The sequence below is a fragment of the Falco biarmicus genome, chromosome Z (genome assembly GCF_023638135.1).
Source record: "Falco biarmicus isolate bFalBia1 chromosome Z, bFalBia1.pri, whole genome shotgun sequence".
In the NCBI taxonomy this organism is placed as follows: domain Eukaryota; kingdom Metazoa; phylum Chordata; class Aves; order Falconiformes; family Falconidae; genus Falco; species Falco biarmicus.
In genome coordinates this window covers 35,436,025-35,460,914 of record NC_079311.1, presented here as the reverse complement: position 1 = coordinate 35,460,914, position 24,890 = coordinate 35,436,025, and the positions used below count along the sequence as shown (strand labels likewise).

The following is a 24,890-nucleotide window of genomic DNA, read 5'->3' as shown; positions in this document are numbered from 1 at the left end:
TTTATGGTTAAGCATTTTTGTTGTGGATACTTAGGTTCTTGCTTAATTTTAAGTGAACAGCCTAGTTGAAATTAACTGCCCATGTGTATAAATAACTGTGCAAAAGTCTTTCACAGACTGATACCTGAATGAACCTTATCAAAGACAGGGAGCAGAACATTTATTTCTATTTCAGCTAGCTTTCACTTTAACAGCCTTGTGTCAGTGCAAAGAAAACTTAATATGAACTCTCACTGGGAAGACCATTTTCTTCCTTTCCAAGCATGTCAAAGCTCTTATTTTTATTCTTCAGGGTGGAAGTATCAAATTCTAGAAGCATCAATTGTCCCATTTGTAGCTTGGTTGTGAGACCAATTGCACACTAATGAAAGTGTGTGGAAGACAGCGTGTAACTCACATCAGTATTGGAGTCTGTTTTCTGTAGGAAAAAAAAGGAGAATAGAACAGGATAGCAGGGAGAGCAGCCATAACCCCCCTGTTATGCCTTCTTTCACATGACTGAGTCTGAGTGAAAGCTTTGCATTTTCTTCTTTTTTTCCTTTTTTTTTTCCCTCTTAAAGTTTCCATAAGGATATGAAATCTGGCTTAGAGCAACCATCTGTTTCTCATTTGTTCCTAGAGAGTTTCAGTTAATTGTTGTTCCCAGTTTGTGTTGCCTCATAAGGTCAAAAAATCTTTCTCTTTATACAGGTTGAACCATAATGAGTTAACTATTTACAGGAATTTGACTGAAAGGTATATTTTCATATAGTTTGTATGCTATATTCAGTGCACTCAACATAGCTTGGATAGGTTGTATTATCTCATGTTATTCCTCTGAAATAAATGGTGGTTTACCAACTAGTCCTCCATAGGTAGTACTATTTTGCACTAAGCATTCCAGCAGAAATGTTGATTCTGTGACAGTCGCTGGCGTGGGCCTTGATCAATGTGGAGTGAACAAATGTGTGGCTGCTGTGGTCTGTAGCTACCTGCCATGAAGTAACTTAGGAACAAGAAAGCCCATTCCCAGTCATTGTTTGCTTAATTTGATCTGCTCTTTTGACTGCTTTATTGTAAAACTCTTTCACTTATTATGGATTTTATTGGACACATTGTCAATCAGTTTTGGGTTCAGCTGCCTTTCATTACTTGCATCTATCAGAAATAAATTGAAAGATAAGATAACTTTGCGAAAGTCATTACCGTCAGTGGAAGGTGTCATCTATTTCTGTAATCAGTAACATAAATTTCCACGTTCACTCAGAATTGTATTAACATAGGTATCTGCTGGATTAAAAATTTATTCCTTCTATAGTTACTAGTACACTGTCTTGTATAATACAGTGATCTTGTGTTTTTTCCAGACTACAGAACAGGCCCATGTTTCATGCAAGTTAACAACCAGATGTGTCAGGGCCAGCTAACTGGAATTGTTTGCACAAAGACTCTCTGTTGTGCAACGATTGGGCGTGCATGGGGTCACCCCTGTGAAATGTGCCCTGCTCAGCCTCAGCCATGCCGTCGTGGCTTCATCCCTAATATTCGCACTGGAGCATGTCAAGGTAAGCCCTTTACTTTAAATTGTGCATGACTGTTGTGTTCCTGATATGCATCTTGAAAACCTTGCAGTCCATTTAAGACAAAACCACTGTTTTCCTTGTGTCTGTTCTGTGTCTTTACTTTTGATAAAATTTGGATATGTTTTGCTGCTTCCAGATTTTAGCTAGTGTACATAGATAACAAGACTCAAGTGCCTGGAAAAAAACAGATGCCAATCAAGGAGACACAAAGGCAGAGCATGAAAAGGTCAGAATGTCTGTTGAGCACAGCCGTCAGACACTGCAGTAGAGCACCTATCAGGCAACTGGCTTATGTTGCTGTAGCCCTTAACTTATATATACTTAATTAATTCTAGTGAAAAATTCACTATTTCTTGCTACTGAGTTGCTTACTTTCTGAGGTGGTTGGGAGTTATTATATAGACTTTTTTTTTAAAACCCTAATTTAGATAAAGCATATTGTGAACCTTCTCGATGCTGTTTGTTTTATTTGTGCAGGGTTAGAAAGCATGAGTAAGGAAGGACTGCAGTCTTCTATGTCTAGATTCATAAAATGTTCAAGAAATGTGAACATGTTCTTGCCTTATCCAGTATTTCTTTCCCTGATGTTAAGAGACTTGCTGCTCTTCCTTTCTGTTGTTACAACAGCCCACCTATCCTGAAAGATATGTATCTGTTCTGCTGTAGCTGCCTGGCTAAGTTTTAGAACAAGTATATTTTATTGCATAAAGAATGGAATAACAGAGAACACTAGAACTTCCAAAGGAGATTATACTGTTCTGCTACAGGCTGGTGCACATGGTCAGTTTGCAGGCTGTGTTGTCTCAGAACCTTCCCAAGAAGCGATGGAAGCCAAGTAGGTGCTTTGGTCAGACTGTACAGTGCTATCTGCACCTTGAAGGAATAAGGTTCAGAGTCCAAGGTACAACAGACTGTTGTTGGATTGATGAGTGTGCACACTTCACCTTGTTTGAGCAAGAGGGCGTCTAGTTCTCTAGTATCATCCTGGCAGTGGCTTGCAATTGTGGGTTGTGCTGTTAGCTGCATGTCCCAGTTGGACAAGAGTATCTCTGATGATAATGTTGGTCTTAATGTTGCTGTCTGGAATAAACCAGTAGGCCGCCCATCCCATAATAGATTTCAGCCGTTGACCCACACTAATTTCTTCCCAAGTAAGTGTTTCTCACTTTACCTGATAGTTATGCCCAGTTAAGTGGTGCAACATATGGGGCATCCATTTCTTAGGGCAAAACAAAATGGTACCTAGGATGCTGGTGACTGGCTGATAGGCATTTTCGCAGTTTTCATTTTTCCACCAATTAAAGCTGGAAAAGGTATATCAATTACTATACAGCCATACCATACCTGAGGGTGTCTGTACCACCGTAGAAGCATTCTTTTCCCACATGAACAAAGCTTAATGTATATAGTTAGTATGAGACCAGAGGGCCAACTTCTCTTGAGGTGGGTCGATGACTTGAAACTTTTGGATGTTACAGTAATTCACTGTATAGGCCCACTTTTACTTTCCTCTTAAGTGAATGTATCAGGAAACACCTGTATTTGAAACCAAGGAATTTGAAGTGAGTGTGAGAGTCAGTTTGACTGCTTCTAAATTGAACCAAAGTCCCATAGAGTACTGTTGCGTGTTTTGCCCAGGTCTGTCATATCACAGTCTTGCACTGTACAGGAAATACAGGTGTTAGGCTTTGATGAATTAAAATGGATTAAATAAAATCCACTGCTTGGCGTGGTCCAATCCCAGCCACGTGTATGGGTGGTGGTGTTGGTGGTGCAGCTGTCTACCCCTTCCAGGCAGCTTTCACTGTTGTGTAGGCTCAAACGCAGAGGGTCTGAAGCTAGAGGTATACAACACACCTGGACACCTTCAGTGGTATTGAGGAGAACTGGTGTTTTCAAAATTTTTGCTATTAATTTTGATATGTCAAGTCCTGAGCCATAAAGGTGTAAAGGTGGGCTTTCAGCTGATGTCAGGGTGGCAATACAGACAGAAAATGGACTGTCATTAATGACCACGTCTCACACAAATTCCGTTACCTTTTGCAAGGCTACATTACTTTTAAGCCCTCCCTGAGTGGAAGCTTCTGTCTGTGGAGCTGTACTTATGGCTATCAGGAAAAAGAGGCCAAACCACTTCATATTGGCCTGGTTCAGGCACCTGTGATGCTACTCAAAATGCAACTGCTTGACCACATGCTACCAGAAGCTACCCTACACCGAGACCTTCCAGAACAGACCTAGTCTAGCCAGCCACAGTGGGTAGTGTCATTTGCTGCCTCCATCTTAAAGGTATGGTGCTGCATGCTGAACAGCTGCACCAAAAATTCAAAACCTACAGAGACCCGTACTGATAGAGTCACTAGGAGCAAAACTCTCCACTCCCTCCAGTAAGTCAGTAACAGCACCCAGCTGGCAACGGGGCTTCAGTGGAATACAACAAACATGCACCATACAGGTGAACCAAATCATGCTGTTCAGAGTCATGAATTGATCCATGATATTCTGGAAGAATAGAAAAGAAAATGGTCTCAGTGCGGAAAGGCCGGATGGTTACCCCTGGACCCACTGGTGGGGAATTTTTAGAGTCCTGCTCTCAGGAGTCTGAATGCTCCAGATGTTGCTATGCATGCTCAAAAGGAAACCTTGTTTAAACCCCTCAGTGGAGTGAATAAAAGATACTGCTTCTGCAGTCAGCAATTCTTGAGGTGCCTCTGGGGGAGTTGACAGGTTTGGCAAGGGCAGTCCAAGCAGAAGAGCCTTGCCAGTGGGTTGAACATGTGTGCCATAGAGTGGAAATTTGTTTTGGCCAGGGCTGTCCACAAATGGCTTCACCAGTCAGGCTTGTGGAACTGTAGTGCTTGTTTTAGGTCAGGAAGAAAAGCAACTTTTAAGTTGGCGATGTCCCTTCATCAGGAGGGTGCACCACCACCCAGGCATTGCGCACACCGAGAGGCTGGCCCCCCACTCTTTGAATAATTAAGACTAATTTAAGTCTGGGTTCCAACCATTGTGTGAGCAGTTCTAGTTTATTGAAACTGAGGATCAGATACAATGGTGAACCTGAAGCTTCCTGTCATTATTGAGTCCCCTTTGATGAACAAACTGTTCAACAGCCAGCTGCACTCGTCTGCTAGCCACTTCCTGAGCAAAGTGAGTGCAAAGACGTGGTTGTTCTCCTCACTTCAGTTTAGGGACACTCCCTGCCCAACAGACAGCTTGGGCAGTCAGGGAACATAGCACTCCTGGACTTGCACTGAGAAAGACACCAGGTCCCCAGCCTCCCTTCTGAGCTTCCTCTTGTTCAAAAACTATTCACTATTCAGCCATCTCCCATCTCAAGAACTCATTTGACCCACTTGATAGCAGACTCATCAGGCCATTTACCAGCTTCCCTCTGTAACTTGGCCAGATCAAGGGGTGGAAAGACAGTGATCTTAACTACATTGTGGGCAGGTCTCCTGTCTGTGCCCCCACTCATCTCATGTTTGATAATGCTGAAGAATCCTTGCACGGTATCATCACCACTGTCTGGCCAGTCACCTAGCTCCTCATTGGGGTTGTTCCAAATGTCCCCATCCCAGTGCTCAGGATCTTGTGCCATGGCCCGCATTTTAAGGGCATCCACAGTCCTGCCCTGTTTCTCCGAGTTAGCACTGACTATGTGTACTACTTTATCTTCTAATCTCTTCTTGTTTTCTCTGTTTCTGTAAAGTTAGACCTTGCATCATCAGCTGCATCTCTTGCCTTTGCACCTTATCGTGTAACGTTTCAATCTGAGCAAGCAGTTCTCTCTTTTTGTCTTCCAACTTTATGGAGGGGGTTTTGGGGGTATGCCCAACATCTTACAGATGATGTCTTTATGCTTTCCATCCTTAACTTCTGTGTGTCAGGTCCCTGTGGCTTTTCACCTGGTCCTGCTCAGACCAGTGGTCTCAGACCCAAGTATTGTCAGAATGGGGTTGGTTGGGGGATCCCATGCTTACCCAAAGAACCCTCTGCCCTTTATCCTTGGACCCCACTCATTGCACCATTTTGTGTTGTGGTCAGGCCCTCTGCTGCTATCTACACTTGAAGGAATGAGGTTCTGAGTTGGAGCTACAAAGCGAGCTTAAGGCACTTAGTGATGGATAACAATTACACTGCCCTGCGAGTGGGGGCTTTTCTGCTCCTGTTCCGAACGTCCTTATCATCTACCTAATACATATCACTTAGTTCCCAGGAAAGTATCCTCACCCAACATCCCCACTGAGGGGAGATCAGCACCTCAGGAGTGCTTGAATTGCACTCTTGAGGAGCGATTCAGGCACCTTTCCTTGTGGGGCTGTGCTCACTGCCCAGCAGTGCCACTGTGCTGCTGCTGGGATGGCTCAGGCCCTGAGGGTGGGGGGGCTGGACCCCCAGCAAAGCATGGCCCTCAGTCTGGGTCACCTCCCTGCAGAGCTTTCTGTCTTTCAATAGTGCAGTGTAAAGTTAGGATTTGGGCTGAAATTGGATGCTGTAAATCAACACAGTTCTGTGAGTTTTGATTGTAAGCTGTATAATGAAATAAATTAACAAAGAGAGCAAAATCCTTTTCGCTCAATCAATCCCCAGTCAATCTGGGGATAAACAGAAGTTCACATACTTTTCAGTGACAGATATTTTTTTTATTTTGTTTGTTTTCGGACTTCACAGAGTATCTTATGTACTGTTCTTTCTCTTTGTATACATAGCTTCTGTCTTCCAAAATCCATGTGAGACAGCACAGACAGGATGCTGCAGTAATTGCATGCACAAGCAGGTCTCTGTGACAGTATTAGGATCCCTCTTAGCAAAGTCATAAAGTTGACTTGAATCATCTGCCCTGAATTTTTATGTAGGTGACTCCCTGTAGTGCTGGAGAACTTGCTACTTTAATTCTCCATTTACAAAATAATAAAAATCATACACTAGCAGAATTTGTTTGTGCGTACATATATGTTAGCAAGAAGTTTTGTTACACAGTTCAGAAGAAGGTCTTTAACACTGTCTCCATAAGATGTACAGGCTGGGTGAGCAGGTGGTGAGCTAGTGGAACAGCTGGGCTCAGAGGGTGGTGCGAGGCAGCACAAAGGCTAGTTGGAGGTCAGTGACTAGCAATATACCCCTGGGGTCAAAACTGGATTCAGTCTTGTTTAGCATCCTTATTAATGAGCTGGATGATGGGGCAGAGTGTGCCCTCAATGAGTTTTCAGACAACTGGGGGGAACAGCTGATACACCAGAGGGTTATGCTGCCGTCCAGAGAGATGTCCACAGGCTGGAGAGTTGGAGTGACAGCAACCTCATGAAGTTCAAAAAGAAGTGCAAAGTCCTGCACCTGGGGAAGAGCAGACTCAGGCACCAGTATTGCTGGGTGCTTATGATCTTGAAAGCAACACTGCAGAAAAAGAGCTGGGAGTCCTGGTGGACACCAAATTGAACATGAGCCAGCAATGTGCCCCTGCAGCAAAGAAGATTAATGGTATCCTGGGCTGTGGAAGAAAAAGTATTGCCAGCAGGTCAAGGTTGGTGAACCTCCCCCTCTCCTCAGCACAGGTGAGGCCACATTTGGGAGTGCTGTGTTGAGTTCTGGGCTCTCCAGAACAAGAGAGAGATGGAGCTACTGGAGAGAGTCCAACAAAGGGCCACAAAGGTAGTGAAGGGACTGGAGCATCTCTCTAAGGAAAGGCTGAGTGAGCTGGAACTCTCCAGCCTGGAGAAGAGAAGACCCAAGGGGGATCTCATCAGTATATACAAATACCTGAAGGGAGGGTGCAAAGAGGACAGAGCCAGTCTCTTTCTAAGTGGTGCCCAGTGACAGGACCAGAGGCAGTGGACGCAAACTGAAATACAGGAAAATCATCCTCCACATCACAGAACATTTTCTTACCATGAAAGTGGCCAAGCACTGGGCACAGGTTGCCCAGGGAGCTTTTGGGGTCTCTGTCCTTGGAGACATTCAGAAGCTGTCTGGACATGATTCTTAGCAAACTGCTCTAGATGTCCCTGCAGGAGCAAGCTGGTCGGACCAGATGACCTTCAGAGGCACCTTGCAACCTCAACCAGTCCGTGATTCTGTGAAAAACATCCTCATTCAGGCAACTTCTGTTGCTCATGGTGTTGTAAAAGATCTCAGTAAAGTTACTTTTTTACTGCTTCAAAAGGGGCTAGATAATGTCCTTTTCTCACTTGTATTTCCCTATTCCTTTTCTTTCAGTCTTCTTTGTGGCTCCCTGTATTGCAGCGTTAGTGCTACTTTCCCCTGCGCTGCATCGTAGCTCAGTGGCTTAAAATTGTCAAATCTGGCTAAGTCAGTTGTTTGGCTGGATTTCTGCTTCAGGCCTCCTCTGTAGGTGTTCTTTGTAATAATCCACTATGAACGGGTGTTGAAAAATGGGGAGAAAATCAAGAGGTTGAAAGATGCAGTTTTCTTTCTCACAGTAGTATGGTTGACCTGAAACTACAACTGAAGCTGTTAGATCAAATTCACTTCTGTGGAACTCCTCACAGCATTATCTTAGCAGAGGCATCTATTTTATTTAAAATGCTTAGATTAGTTTTAGGTAACAATAAATCCTTTCATTTTTCTTAGTTTCAAATATTTGCTTTCCTGTTTTTTCTGTGCTTACACTGCTTGAAGCATCCAAATTATATGAAAGAGAAATACTTGATTGCATTTTTCCTTATACATCAGAAATAGGCCTCTGCATATAACAGCTTATGTTTTACTAGTCATCTTGAAGTGGTTAGTATATTTTAGACATTCTTTTCATAACCGTATCATAAACAGAAAGAGCATACTGAAAGCAGGCACGTTGGTTACAATCTCTAAGTCAGACTCCTTTGTATGACAAAGATGTTGGCCAGATAGAATGATTTCTTAAAACAACTCTCCAAACTGATCCTGGCATAGCTTTTGGGGCTTCATTTGAATTATGTGAGAGATCACTAGAGCTCTTTAGCACCTGTGCCCACAATCCTGTGTTTTCATTTTCTGCCAGCTTATTGTGTGTGACAAATTAAATTCCACCGTTAACATCATTGCTGAATTCCACTAAGAATCACAGAAATAAAGGAGTGGTCTACTTTTTGTGATCGATGAACAAAGGAAGCTTGAACAGCCTAGTTCTTGCTACATTTTTGACATATGATTACTATATAGGAAGATCTGATTCTATTTATGTCAGCAGGAGTTAGCATGTGATGTTACAAGATGATGGTAGGGTACAAACAAGTGAAGAAAAGTCAGATTTTCTGTGTGGATAAAACAAGATGAAGAGTTTCTTTGTTCCACAAAATCATTGCCTTTACTTCCAACAGTCAAGACGGGTCCATTTAAGCTCTGAGTACTAGTAGTTCCTCCTGACCTAAGTTCTGTGGTGTTTGAAAGGTGATTGCGTGTTGCCTACTCTTTCCTGAATTACCAGACCACTCTGCTGGAGGAAGGAACTGGATGTATCACTTGACACTGTGGAGACACTTTCTCTTTCCAAACTCCATGTTAGGGTACATAGTCCATAGAAATAAGCTGCAGGCTTTTGCTACAGCTAGGTATGACAATTGTAGAAAAAAGCGATACAGCAGTGTTGTTCACAGAGGGTCAGAAAACCCTCCAACAGTTGGTTAAAGTAGAAACTCTAGGATGGAGCCAAGGGGTATGCTGGACAGACAAATTGGGACTGAAGGACATGCTACTACACCGCAATACTGCAAGGAATGTAATCAACTCTTATAATTTCTGTGCAAAATTCATCCTGGCAGAGAAAGGTGAATGGAGAGTTTAATCCAAGTAGGAGTAAAGGGTGGTAGGTCAGTGAGTTGTGCATAGATAGAAGGTGCAATAGTGGTAGCAGGTATGACTGCACAGAGGTAAACTGTGAAGAAGAAAATACAAGGGGTCACAAGGATGAACATCTGGGGGATGCTGCAGAAATTTTAACAAGAGAGGAGTATTAGCAATTCAGGAAACAGTTGTTCTGCAAGCATGGTTAACACCTATCTGAGGAGGCTTCACTTCATGAAATAGGAAGTTCAGATGAAACTGATGTTAAACATTCTCTCTGAGGGTTTTAGAAACAAATACAGGGATATGGCTAATGGTTTTCAATACTTTTCTTTCTGCTGCTGACATCAGATTTGCAGAGACTTTTATTAAAGGAACACAAACCCCCTTGGTATTCAATAAAACTGTATCTTTGTCACATATCAATTAGACCAGACTCACTAGTGGTGGTTCATATGTGGATCACTTGGCATTTTTGAAATGAGTGCTTACATCAGCAGATAGCCTAGTTCAGGAGTTGAACAAGTCAAAATTGGTAGGACTTGCACCTTTGTATTGGAAAATACATCATAATTTTCATATGTGTGGGAGTCAGTGTGCGTTACGCCAGAGTGTGACTGGATTTGATTACTGTATATGAAGTTACTCCTACTCTTCACAGGATGTGCATATTGCAATCTTAGTGTATATTAAATGGCTCTTTAGCACCTTTTCAGGATTAATTATGTTCTCTGAGTAGTGTGCTTGTATAGAACATTATGGTGGTATTGTTATTTCATTATTACCTTGATCAGCTTTTAAAAAATCAGAGAAGCAAAACCAATCAAAATTCAAATTGTTTGGTTTTGTTGTTGCTTTGGTTTTTTTTATTTTTCCCAACAGTTTCTATTCAGTCATTGCTTAAACAGGAATCATAGCTGTTCAGACATCCCTCATCCCAAGAATTCAGGCAGGAGAAACTTAAATGTTCCACTTGAAAGTACTTTATTGCCATCGCTACACAGCCTTAGCAATAGCATAATGGCAGAAATCCTGTGTTGGAAGTTTTTTCAGTTCCTCCCTGCATTCCTCAACAGACCATTTCTCAGCTACACCCTTTCCCTTCAGACAGTTATTTTTTTGCACTAAGGAGAGAGAAACAGTCGGCTAAACAGCTTTTGAAAATACAGAGTTTCTTCTTCCTCCTACCGTTGCTGACATTAAGTATATACAGCCATAACAGGAGATAATATCCCAAAAATGTGTTCTGTAGTAGGAGTGTACTGTACTGAATATTAAAGGTGTGGACTGGACAAAAGAGAGAAGACACATGAAGGTTCAAATTCACAATGAAGAGTGGTGGATTATAATCTACTGTTTGGAATTACTGTGCCAGGCTTACTGACATTTTTAACAGTGCCATCTAGGATCCCATCATAAAAATAAGTATTACAACAGGAAAAAAAAAAAAAAAGGCTTAGTGTTATTTCTCTTGTATCTTTGTATTCATAGTATTTCTGTTATCTAGGATGCGGAGGAAGAACAAAGAGTTTTCCATTGTATTGGTGAGCAGTTTACTTTTAAGTTTCCACATGGCAAATCCATTGCAAAGAAACCCCCCCATACACATAAGTAGAATTAAAAAGAAAATTTGTATTTGGGTAATTGTTATTACTACCATTGTAAATAAGTGCACTGTCCAAAATTTGTGTATAAACTCTGAGAGGATTTATTTTTCCTGAGCTTTTTGGTTCTTCGGGTTTTTGAGAAACAGTCCACTCATCAGAAAGGGAAGCTGGATTTGGCTGTGTTTTCAAAGGTACATGTTTAAAGTTAGCTGTGCAAATCCCGCAGGCGTTTTGCAGAGAAAACTCTGCAAAAGCAAAGAAACTTTCTTCTCTTGCCAGATATTATCAAGCCTATGAACACATGGAAACATTCTACCTAATCCATAGCATATTGAAACTCTGTGTACAGAACTCTATCTAAAGAGTTATTCATCTAATTTTTTGTTTATGGCAAGAAGTTTATTGTGTTTATGTGGTCAGGGGTTGAAAGTGTGAGCAAACAGATAATTAATAATGCTAAAACTTCTGTGTGGCTTAGCCTAACTGTCAAACATAAAAAAAGTCAACAAAAATATGCTTCATCTCAAATTAGTTGTATTTTCAGAAAAAAATATTCTTTTGTCTTAAAATGTATTTAAGAAGTAATTCATAAAATATGCCCTGTTAAGAAAACATTTTTGTCCTTTCTGACTTTTCTCAGTTCCAAAGCACTTATGATACATTAAAATAAACTTGGGTTTTCACCGAAAGGTGATAGTGACCAAATAAATCATCAGGCCTGTAGCATGTATATATGTTTTTAAGCTAACATTGAAGTTAAATATACTTATTCTCTTTAAATTTAAATATGACTTGGAATATTTATCATATAAACTCTCACAAGTTAAGAGTGATATTAGTACAGAAAAACAAGATAGTGCGATTCAAAGATTTGCAGGATCTTGCCTTTCATAGTGATACTGTTTGTGTTTTCTTCACTGAATAAACACTTCACTATGTTGTGTAATTTGGATCAGCTTTTCAGGCTTCAGCAGAGCTTGACATTTTTGTCCTTTTAAAACCATAGGATTGGATTTGAAATAAATGAATGGAATCAATAGATCTTAAAATTTTGTTCACTTCAAGGCTTCAGTGATACCTTTTCTGTTTCTGGAAATTATTCATTTCCTGCTGCTACTGCTGTTAATTTACTATTACTTGACATCTTTGACTTACTAAACTGTAAAAGATACACAGTGGTTATTTTTAACCACTGATCTGCTGACTTAGTTGGCTTATATTTAAATAAGCATTAGTACTGCATGTGATGAATACATTTTGAAGCCAAGGGTCAAAAGCCAAGCACCATATTAATTTTACTCAGAAGAGAGCTACTGGGTGGGCTGGTGTGAATAAATGATGGAACCCATCTTCTGTCTAGATGTTGCGAAATCATGTCCAAATTCTGTAAAGTACTTCAGAGCTGAAAAGTTTTATTCCCAGGTAAACTAGATTGCACCAAACACTAGTTACTTAGAAGAAAAAAGCTTGTAGAAAGTTTATGCCTCTGATAAAAGTCCTTAATCCATTCACAATCTAACTGTTGCATTTCGATGCAATACTGTGCTGACAAAATCAGCACAGATTCAGGTATGAAATGAAAACTTCTACAAATGTACCTAAACCCAAGTCCAGTGTTGTGGGTTTTTTGGTTTTTGGTTGTTTTTTTTTTTAATAATTAAAAAGAAATTGCCTTCTTCCTTGACTATAAGCAATTATACCCACTTAAACAAAAAAGCAGGTAAATGGTCAAGGCATATGTCGTACATTTTATTTATAGCAGACACCAGGAGTAGCAAAAACTGAGGAAGTACTATAATCCACAAAGTCAGGTGGAATTTCAGTGTCTTGTAAGGGCTTTGAGATAATGAACATCCTTCTGAAAAGGAGTACTGTATTCCACTATTAATACATTTCTCCTATCCCATATGTATCTCGCTGTTCTTTGCATTCATAGTGGCGAAGAGCTGGTTGTAAAAGGGAAAAGGCAAGGAGAAAGAAAACAAACAGGAATGTGAGCAGGAAAGAGATGCTTTCTTCCACATCTTAAATATAGTTTACCAGCTGCTTCATTTAATAATGCATGCAAGCTAACAGGAAAACTGACTGAAAATGGAAAATAGGGTAATGCTTAAAATTCTTTGTTTATTTGGCAATAATGAAAAATCTAGGGGGAAAAAGATGAAAAATACTTTTCCTAAGTGCTTTAGCAATACAGCTAAAAAAAAAAAGGTATTTTAATCTTAATGGAGAAAGGAGTAAAATGAAATTGTGTTGGTTTTTTTCTTTTTTAAATACGCAGTGTATTGCTTTATAATTGAATTCTGTACTTATCTGCAATCCAAGAAGAGTTTTGGAAACTATGTGGCTTCCTTTTCTGCAACCTGCAAAGGACAGTTTCCTATATATCTATTTCACAGTGTGGAGAACTAACAAAATCAGTTGTTTTCTGCCTCTTCTGTGAAAGGACAAACTATTTGAGAAGAAATATTACCTGAAGTCTCACAGAACGGCTTCTGTAGGTTTCACAACAAAACTTACAAGCCTTCTCTCCTCTGAACATTTGGATGCACGTGAAATTTCATTGTGAAGGAATACTCATCAGTGTATTAATATAGTAGCTTGATTCTGAACTCTCTGATAGGTATAGATTAACTGAACTTATAAAAAGGGCTATTAAGCATCTAAATACCCATGTATAATATGTATATCATGCACTAGCCTAGAGCCTGTTCTCCCTTCCCTTGTGTACAAAGAATTTCAGTCTGCTTTAACACTGGCTATTTCACAGAGGCCTCTATGATCCTTGGTTATTACTTTAACTGCCCATTTGCACATATGTGTTGAGTCATGTGATAGTTTAGTATAAAAACCTACAGAAATACAGGTTGTTTTATGTATAAACAAATGAGAACGGAGAACAAAAAACCCAACACAATTTAAACTGCAAATAGTACATAATAAAATAGAATAGGAAGTTACTGAAAGTAATATGTAAAGCAAAAATGGCAGTATATTTTCTAAGACCATTTATTTAACGTTGACAGGTCCAGCCTAAAGCAATCTATGAATTTCTAGCCCTACTTATTACTTCAGTAAATAAAGTTATGCAGATCACTTGCCATACAATTTACCCTGGCTGAATAGCACCTATTTTCTATTGACTTGAGTGTTTGACTTCTGTCCAGAAAGAACATCCTGCAAGAATTATCACATTTACTTAAGGTGGACAGGAGGGTAGACCATACGTACAGGTAGAGATCCTTTCAAAATAAGAACCTGCATTTTGTAATGGCCATATATATAAGGAACAATCCAAGAGCATGGGATACCAACAATAAGTTGTACAGATATGACTTAGTACACTTCTTAAATATTTAAAGCTATGCAAGTCAGAAGTCAATACATGTGACGAATACAACACACATTAAAGTCTGAGTCATGTTACTGCTGTTGTTGCGATGTCTTACATTGGCACTGAACTGGAGAAATGTGCTGGGATTTGCTGTGGTTATTTTAAAGAATAATTTCTGAGGTCTCTGTCTATCAGCAAAATCCATGACGGAATTTTGTCTCTTATGTCAAGTAATCCTTCTTTTTTGCTTTTGTAGATGTTGATGAATGCCAGGCTATCCCTGGAGTCTGCCAAGGAGGAAACTGTATAAATACAGTCGGTTCATATGAATGCAGGTGTCCTGCTGGTCACAAACAGAATGAGGCAACTCAAAAATGTGATGGTAAGTGATGTTGTCAGAGAACATACCTAAAAAACGGTTAAGTAAAACATTAGAGCACTTTGAAAAGGTTCTAAGAAGTTGCAATGTCAGATCTGAACAGTCGCAACATCATTGTACTGCGCTTTTGGTTTCTTGGCAGCATCATTTGTTTCTGCTTTGCTGTTCTTAATTTGTGTTAGATGCTTTTTTCTGTCTTGACTTCTGCGGCTAAAGACAGTGTTTATCCTGCTTCAAAATTCAGCACTATTGATAAAGGGTGCATCTGTGAGTAGTGTATAAATCCAACTGAGTTATTAGGATTTAGTTTTTTTCTCAAAAATGTCGAAAATATGCTAGTACAGGTAGGTATTTTCAGCCTCCTGACCACAGCATGAAAAGCCAGTGTGGCAGTTTTGGTAATGGATGTAAGGAATTACTGCTAAGTACAAGGCCAGGTTGGATGGGACTTTGAGCAGCCTGGACTAGTGGAAGGTGTCCCTGCCCATGGCAGGGGGGTTGGAACTAGATGATCTTTAAGGTAATTTCCAACCCAAACCATTCTATGATTCTGTGATTCTATGATACAATTTGTGTTGAAGAGTAAGTGAAAAATACATAGGAAATGTCCTTCTTTTTTGATGAAAAATCAATTACACCTTGTTTAATAAGCATAGTTTAATAAACACAGACCATGTTTATTCAGTAAACATGTTGATACAATTAAGTACAGCAATTCTGTATAGTCTAAAGTAATGCAAAAGAAAACTGCTGAAGTTTTTTGAGTTTGATGAAGACTTTACTGATTTAAATGAATTTGCTATGCCTTTGAAACAAATCAGAACTCTCAGACTTTGTCCCAGCCAGTGGGGGTACCTTCACTTTCAAGTTAGATCAGAGGACTGCTTATTCAAGGCTTTGGCTTGTGGATAGGTGGCAATCTAAGTATATTACCAAATTATATTATACTCAATATTCCATTACAAACAAATACACGGTTTGTAGCCAGTTTCGGAAGTTGTCTCAGAGGTTTCCTTAGTTTTTGCCTACCATAAAGAATTCACAGAAAAACTGAGTACTACAGTCAGTTTGAAAATCATGTTTTATAAGTGAAAATATTGCATCTGGTGTTGTTGCAAGTAATATCAAATAGTACATAAAAAAAATAGCCAAAGTTATTTTTCTCTGGTCCTGTCCTCCACATTTTTTTATGTTGATTAGTTTCAGTTTCTGCTCAGTACACAGTGATATTGCTATAAAGAGTTTTTGTAGGGGAAACTTGGCTATATCTTGTTAAAACCTCCCAAGAAACAGTTTTCAAGAAATAGAGCAGCAGCCATAGAAATACAGCTTTTCTCACTGTTAAGAAGCAGAAGCAGCTTGTGTATGTGTCTGTGCACATCTGTGCATATATCTACCTAACCGTGTAAGAGTGTGCTGGTAGGTGTCCAGCATACACACAGGGGTTTAGGATTCTGCAGAAAGCGATCATTTTCACAGGGAAAGCTGGTCCATTTGAACCATTTTAGAAGTAAGGGAACATCAGGAGCCTTGCTGAGACACTGGGAAAAAAGAATCTCTCCATACCCTGAATACAATAGAACAATAGAAGAGTTGTAGAGCCGTAGAACAGCAGAGCGCTGTCTCCACAGCCTTCTGCAAGATTGAGGGAGAAATCAGAAAGCACCAAGTGGAGTGAGGAATCCTACAAAAGAAGATGACTGAAAGGGAAATTTGTTGTCAGTCACTTTCCTTGGGAAAATTAAATCCATGGCATTTCATCTACCCTGTACTGCATGGCAACCTGTAAGAAACAGGGCTAAAAGTAAAGTGGGCAGCACATACTAGCAGAGACTGTAATTTTTTTTGGGGGGGGGAGATAGAAAGGGAATGTAATCATAGGCAAGAGGCAGTGGGATTTTTTTTACCAGGGAGGCAAACAGCAAGGAGTGGCTGGGTAGGATACAAGAGATTTTGTAGGCCCTCAATGATGCATCAGCATGTAGGAAGGAGAATTGTAATTAGAAGAAAAGGAAGACGGCAGTTGCTTTGTTTTCCCTTCCCAAGACCTCTCCTTTGGGCTTGCCTATGTTGGAATAAGTGGAAAGGAAGTAACTGAAGCATGTGTCCACCACTCCTGCTGTTTTTAGAGGACATCATGCTTACCAGCTTGTGGCCCTTTACTGGGCTTCTTCCTCCTCTCACCTATGTGAAAAGAGACCCAAAGGATGAAGCATCCCTTTCCATTCAGTGCTGACTGCAAAAACCCCAGCTGCTGTTGAAATTGCCAGCTGCTTGATCACTGAATTTTAAAATTATAACTTCCTTTTTTTTTCTTTATTGAGCAGTAGTTGCAAGGGGTGCAGGGGCATTAGTAGTAGATAAATCATTACACAAAGTGTATGGTAATATATAGAAGATACGTGGTAATAATCCACCATTACTTGCTTTGTTCTGATAATAGACTCAAATCGTTTGGAAAGGTAAACTACATGCAATGTAGTTTATGACTACATTAATTTTTTATATAAAATTGTCTGGCACTACTGTCAGGTCAGACATGGTGCTGTACTGATACGGATATATAAATTGTACACCAGATCTAACTTGTATCCTACCAGCTCAGAGCACAGGCACAGTGAAGTTAGCTGCCTATACCCACCTGAAACCTGACACATACCTGACATGATTAGTTTTGTAGTATCTGAGTGCTGTTGTTAGCTTCTAAGCAATGTAATTCTGCAGTGGTTCCGCAACATTTAGGAAATGAGTAAGCATCTATTGTTTGCAGTTTTCTTTGTATAACTGGCTGGTTTTACTACCATTTTATGTTATGTGTGATACCTAACAATAAATACAGTTATGATTTTGAAAAATTCTGGCAGTACAGTTTATCTTTCAGTAGAATACAAGCTTAAGTTTACTGAGCATCGCAACATAAAGTACACAAAATTCAGAAACATTCTCTTGTAATTGTGCATTAAATATAAGCAACTAACAGGAAACAATTTGCAAATGTTGAACTGTGACTGTGATGCCTCACCAGAAAAAGTAGATTTGAAAATGCTAGAGCTATGATCAACTCATGATTTCAAAGCTGAAACAAAACCAGTTATAAATGCTAAAGAAACCTGTAGTGTATTTGATTGTGTAGGCAATGTAGAGATTTGAAGTGTATGCTTTGTTGTTACTTATCTTGCATTTGTGTTGTCGGCTGCAAGACATTTCATTGGAAGACTTTTATTCAGGTTGATACTCTGAATTACATCTGTTTACTTCAACAGGACCTTTTCAACTTGAGAGTGTTTAAAACTTTTTATAGTATTAAATGCAATGATTAATTTAATGTTAGAGAGTAACTTTAATGGTTTTTTGATTAATAGTTACTTATCCTTTTTTGTTAGAACTGCGCTTGTTTTTTTGATTCTTTCAATCATGGTGTATTTATTATTATTCTATGAGACTTGTACAGCCAGAGTAGTGCTTTTGTAGCCCAAGCCAGCTGTTGAGGTGTTGGTCCTAAAAAAAGGCATTTCTACTGTGATAAATCTACCATCAGAGCAAAGACAGCATTTAGGTATCTGTTATGGCGGATTACTGTCTCAGTTCAATAAATGAAGCTCCTGTTGTGATGTCTGTAATCTGCCCATGGCAGTGCTCATGCTTTACTGCTGCTGCTAACTCGAGAAGAACTCTGTGTGAAGGAGACCTAATACCTCCTGTCAGGCAAGGATGCAGAAAATCCATCAAATAGATGTTTTCATAGAGATCCAAAAAATGCAGGTAATTTTTTAGACGTTGTGTTTCTGCCTGGCATCTGCACTTCAGCTTTGATGCCAAAAAGAGAACTTATTCAATGGTATGTTTCTTTCCTTCTGAAAACAGTAATTAAAGTATTCTTTGCATTCTGCTTTGTTAACCTATCTAAAGCTGTGCTTTGATTGTTAAAAATGTTATTCAACAGTTCTTCCTGATAGTATCCACAGGAAAACATGAATGTATTTTTAACATATATATGCTTAAAAGTCTGTGATGATTATGGTACTGTGCATAATAGAAATCAAACATCACCTGCAGTCTGAAATATTTGCTGTTATTTCATAGTTCAGTAATCAATGGTTTTTAATTTCCTGCTTTGTTGGCAGCCTACTGCAGAACAGGTCATACGCTCTGGCTTTGTTTCTTCTAAGCCCCTGCCACTTCTGATGTGGAGAAGTTAGGTACTAATTAGTCCCTGGTCAGAGCTACTCCACTAGCTTCCCTAGTCACATAATTCCCCACAGGGAATTATGAAAATAACAACCTGCAGTGCCCAGTTTTTCTGGGGAAAAACCCCAACATTATGAAACTGTTACTTGTCCATTTCCCCATGCTTCACAGAAGATAGTAATGCCAAAATTATACCAGCATACTGTGCTTACATTATTCCAAGAACAGAGCAGATAATGAAAGCCAAGCCATAGTTTTATTCAGGCTTTTTTTTTTTTCTATTTTTTTTGATTAATAAAGGCTTTGAGAGTTCATAATCTCTCAGTGTGAGATTTATAGGATAAAACTATAGCCAGTTTTTAAAACGGTTGCACTTTCAATTAGTGGAATTGGTCATGTGAGTGAAGTTACATCATTTATGTATATGGCTTGGGCCATTGAGAAGTATATAAGAAACTGGTCTCCTATGAGTTAGAGCCTGTACACAGAGAAATTATTGGCTAGCAACTGCCTTGTTTTAGTTAGGTTTTTTTATTTAAAACACTATATACAAGTGATGTGGTATGGAGTATTCTGCTTACTCCTTTCCCTTCTTTAAGTATGGAAAACCAGGTAAAATATTATTTGCTGGCTACAAAGGACAAAATCCAAGTTGGAGTCAATAAGCAGACAAGGTTTCAGTGTTCAGAGGCAGGGGCTGGAATATTACACTGACTATTCAGACCTTCTTTATTTAACAGCAAGTCTTCTACTTAAGGGAGAGGGATTTGAGATCTCCTGCCACATTCATTGCCCTTAAATATCCAGATGTATTTTGTGGGTTAGGTTTTTTTCTCTTTTTGTTCCTCCTGGAAATAATAGCTATTGTTAGAATAAGTATGTTCATGTTAGACTTTTTGTGCCATAATGGATTTTGCTAGAACTACACTAAGCAATAAACATTGTTGTGCTGGGCTATTTGCTTGCATTGTATTCCCATGTTCCTTTCAGTAAAAAGGCATATATTCCTCTTACTGGATTTATTTTGAACCTGAGATTACTGTTTACTGACATTGACCATTCAGAAACTAATGGCAGTTGTTTATCAGGAAAGAAGGTTTAAAGGATTTCCAAAGCACATAACAACTCTGTGTGTATGCCCTCATGTGTGGAAGTGTAACTAGGTAGCTTAGGCTGTTTGAGAAAATATGACCTTTTAAATTAGTCTAGTTCAGGGTTACTAATTTTATTTATAAGGTTTTCTATATTCCTGATTTATAGACTTTCAACAGTAGTCAGGACAAATTCTTCCACTACTGGGCAAGTCATGGAAGTATTCAAGGAATGGGCACAGAGATAAAATAATTTGGAAAAGGCCATTACAGGGGTTGTATCAAATTCCAGGTATCTGGAGCATTAGTGATGTCTTAACTAAACAAAAGAAAACTCCAAACCCTTCTCTTCTTTGGCCTCAAAGTTTTGATCTACAATATATTGAGTTTTCATAGTCTTTTTAGAAATCAAATTCTGTTCATTTTTAGGATGTTATCCTCCAGAATTAACCTAACTATGGGTTGTTCAAAGTTGGATTGTACCTAAATAAACTCAGAGGAGGAATAAGCTTTTAGTTGTGCTTGCTGGTTTACTTAAGAGGTGGACTACTAGTTATTAGTACTTCAGGGATTTAATGTGTTCTACTTAAACTTCTCAAATTGAAGATACATGACTTGACTAAATGTAGTTAGCTATGACACTCTTTAGAGTCAAAGGTACTGTTGGAGGTGGGATGCCTCTGATGCTTTTCCAAAAAGGTATGTTGCTGTACTCTTGACATCAAAGGGCTAGGACTGCATGTCACAGGCTAACTAGGTTTTTTTGTTGTTTTGTTTGGTTTTTTCTTTTTTTTTTTTTTTTTTTTTTTAATGTGCCATCACAATGCAAAGAACCTTTTAAAAGGAACAGTTTTATTTCTGGTTTTCTTGCTTTAATGTATAATTCCATTACATTGTGTGTTATTCAGATTTGATACTACCACGTATTACTATAGACTAAACTTGTTTTCAAGGAACCCTTTTTCAGAACGCAGCAGTTGAGGGCCCCTTTTCTGGTACTTTTAATTCAGTTATTCATAAAATCCTGCTTACTGTGGCAGTAAAAGTCATGAATTCTGGATGACAGGTAGCCAGGCTGGGTGTTTTTGGCAGAAGCTCACCTATTAATGCTCACACCTGCAAAGTTTATGCTACACATTTAAATCGGTTCTCATATTGAGACTGTCTTTCTCGTCTTGTGTGCTATATTGCAACCACTCTTTTTCACCTTTAAGACAGCATCTCCGCTTACTATCTTTGGAGCATTTTCCCTGAGACTGTTAATTTATGTATTTTGGAGGGGGGAAGGGAGGAAATTGAGTAACTTTTTCAATCAGCCATCCTAAAAATAGTTCTTCCTGAGGTAAAGTCTCAGAATTTCCAGTCAAAGGTAACAGAGATCTTGTTGAAGGAATTGCACATGCAAAACCAGGGAGGGGGAAGGAGAAACAGAGATTTAGGTTAAAAAATAGTGACAAAATAATCCACTGACTTGGTACTGCTCCAGTAAGTAAGAAAATTATTCTTCCACAAGAGTTCTCCATATTAATTGGTCAAAAAAATGTATTTCTCTCCACATGGAGAAGACTGTGGAGTCTTCCTTCCATTCTGGTCACTGCCCAGGTTTCAGGAAGGTACTTCCTCCCGTCCCAGCTCCCTGTCATTCTTGGACAAAAGCCCTAGACAGTGTTAAAATCCTGTGCTTGTAGGCAGGTGAGAAGGGTGGTCTATGTCCTGCAGCTTTGCAGAAGGGGCTAACTACTTCCTTCCTATGTCTTTCACTTGCCAGGCTACAAAGCCACCTACTCATTACCTCAAAAGGGCTTTGTACTGTATGACCCACTAGTTTGGAATTTGGTTTCCTTTGGTAGATCAGGTGTTATGTTATGCCTTTAAAGTAGCAGGTACATGTGCCAAACAATGAAAATTAAGGGAAAACTCTGAGTTTTCAAGTCCCTGCTGGTTTTAGTAGTCAGATTTTTATAGATTCATTTTTCTTGTGTTTGTTGGTGGTGTGATACCTTAGTTATCAAAAAAACCAAAAAAAAATGGATGCCATGAAACATACCAAATTTAAGACCCAGTCTATGAGAGTGACTGAATGAAATAGATATTTTGAAAATGTGTGTTCCTGGCATAGGGATTGTTAAATTTAACTTGCTCATATATCACTGATGGTAGTTGCTACCAGCTTTGCGCCATCCCATTCATGTGTACATCATTTGTATCTTCAGACAGTATTTCCCTGCTGCTAAATTGTGATCACCATGCTGGTATTATCTTTATCAAAGTTTAAGTGCCTCTAAACTTTAGAATTTATTTTTAATTTATTGGAATTTATTTTTAGAACCACTAAAGCAGTGATGAAAAAGGGTAGTATTTTCCTTGAGATCGAAGGTGTACTTCAAGGGATGGTAAAATAAGGGAGTTTTCTTGCACAAGCATCCAGTGACCGCAATCACAAAGTTGTCACTTTCCAGAGAAAGTAAGTTCTTCCTGCAGAGTCCTCATTTTGACCCATTTTCTTGCCCCTCTGTCTGACCCGATGTTTCAGACTGTGTGTGTATACAGAAGACAGTATTAATGTTTAAAAGACTTATGTGTTGTGAAAGACCTGTACTGCATGAAACTTCTCAACAAGGCATGCAGCCGGTTCCAGTTCTGTTTTGATTTACACACATGGTTTCATTTCATTGGATTAAATCAGATGGTAAGCAGTTCACCACATTATATATATTGTTTTTAATATAGTAAATTAATGCAAGATTTCAGAGATTTCCTGGGGAATTATTTGGTTTTGATTTATACCATCATTTGGAATTCTGGAATCTCTTAAGTGGGTAACTATGAAGTCTTAAGTGAAAGCATTATTTCTTAGAAGTCTTGATTTAGGAAAAATGATGCTTTCTTTTGTACATATTTGAGTAGATGTCTAAAATGTAGGGAATAGTTGTCATCATTCTGTAACTGGTTTACTGTAAAATTTTAACTCTTTGGGTGCTCTGAAAAGCTTAAATAACCCTATTAGAAAGACAAAATTTTCACTTCCCCTGATTCTGCTCCACAGTGTAAAAAAACCCAAAAGGCCATATATAGGCAAGTTAGGAAGTTTGAAGACAAATTACCTGTAAGATAATTTTTTTTTTCTACAGTGACACTTCAAACGACATGCCAGTGGGAGAGGGGGTGTTTTATTCATACCTTCACTTTATGTCGTGACGGAGGGAAGACACAGTCACTCAATATGAGTGATCAGCAGACTTCGTTTATTGTCTCTTACAGTCACCTTTTATGCCTTGTTATAATTAGCTCATACATATTACAAAAGTTAAGCTCATTATTGGTTAGTTGCCTAAATACCAAGCCCGCCCCTAGTTTCTCTTCTGTAGTTATCTGTTCCCACCTGCAACATTCTTTTCCCACCAAAATCTTCCTGTTATTGTGTAACAAGGACAGCCAAGGACAGTGTATTTTGCTTTACTTCAGATAAGCAGAGAGCGATGTGCATTTTTGTCCAGCCAGCTGGACTATGTCTATGAGACCTTTTTCAGCTAGCCAGTTATCCACAACTTTACAAAGAACAGGTTTCATATTCTTCATGGCCTTGTAGCAGAACTTAATTTTCCTTTCAGTACTTGAATGTCCCACGTAGATTCATATCTAAAGGGAGTTCTTCATGTGTGGACCTTCCCATAGTGGGGAACTAACCTTTTTAATATAATTGCAGTGGGTGCCAGCAGTTTTGGCACTCTTCCTTTTCTTTGAGTTTTCAGTGTGAAGAATGTAGCAAGGGAGGGAGCAAAGTATTAATCACATAAAAGCCTCCCAAGAAATAACACCTGCTAAAGTTTATTTCTCAAGTAGTCATTCATCTCAAGAGAATTTCTAGAGTGACAGCTCCAAGGAAATGATAGGTCTGTGTAAAAGTGCAAGGAATGGTCTGTGGGGTGCTAAGGCTTTCTCACAAGGAAAGTGAAGAACTTCACAGTGTTATCACAAGATAACTTCTGTCATATGCTCTTTCTGATGCTTCTCCTGCATTATTTGACATGAGACAATCTGAGTTCAACAGTCTTGACTTTTTTGGTTTGGTTTTTGTTTCACAATATGAAAGCTAATTGAAATAAATACTGCATCCAGATTTTTACAAACAAGCTAAACCAAAGTCTTCTATGTAGAACTACCTTTGCTATCAAGGCATGCAAAACCTGTGGTATCACATAATTCCAACTGGAAAACATAACTCATCTCAAGCTAGTTAGAAAGTTGGCTCATGTGTCCCTGTGTTTTTTCAGAATGCCTCCCATGTTAAACCTGGGCCACAGTCCACATTCACTGAAAGCCACTTGAAAAGCTAATAGGCAGAGGTCAGTTAAAAGCAAAGTTAGGTTGTTAAAGTGACCCTAAAAATATTCCTTTGTCTGAAGATTGTCACGTTTGTAGAACAGAGCGGTTACTTGAAGTAGCTTGTTTGTATAAATGGTCATGACAGTTTTTACTCTCATGCTGTTCTTCCCACCTGTATTTCTTCCATTCCAGTTTGATCTGCTGTGCTTCACATCTCTAACAATATAGTCAGACTATTTCTTCCCATTGCTTCTTACTATCTCTGCTCCTCATTTTGCTTTCTCTTTCTGCTGGGACAGCACAGAGTGCTCTTAGTCCTGATGTCAAGTGCCCTAGCACTGTTACATACAGCAGCCAGTTCGTCAGCTTGATGGCATCTCACTTTGTATGTATTTACATACAAAATAGTTTCAGTGTTCAGATGAGACCACTGCGTTTAGTTAGCAGAAACTTTTGAATTGATTATAAATATCTGGGAAAAAAAAGGGAAAATAGAACATTTGGTTGCATTTGAAGAGCTCAGCCAAAATTCTTGCTTACAGTTGGAGTATTAGAAGGCCAGAAAGCAGTCAGATCTGATAAGCAATATTTCTGTGGTCACAGAGCCCAGACTTATCATGC

General features: G+C 39.1%; 1 protein-coding gene across 1 annotated transcript in view; it reads left to right on the top strand.

The window, feature by feature from the left end:
• FBN2 (fibrillin 2) overlaps positions 1-24,890 on the top strand; it is a 178,831-nt gene that overhangs the window by 40,428 nt on the left and 113,513 nt on the right. Inside the window, exons 6-7 of the mRNA XM_056325609.1 lie at positions 1,347-1,544; positions 14,542-14,667. Of these exons, the coding sequence (XP_056181584.1) occupies positions 1,347-1,544; positions 14,542-14,667 (324 nt within the window). The remainder of the gene's footprint in view (positions 1-1,346; positions 1,545-14,541; positions 14,668-24,890) is intronic.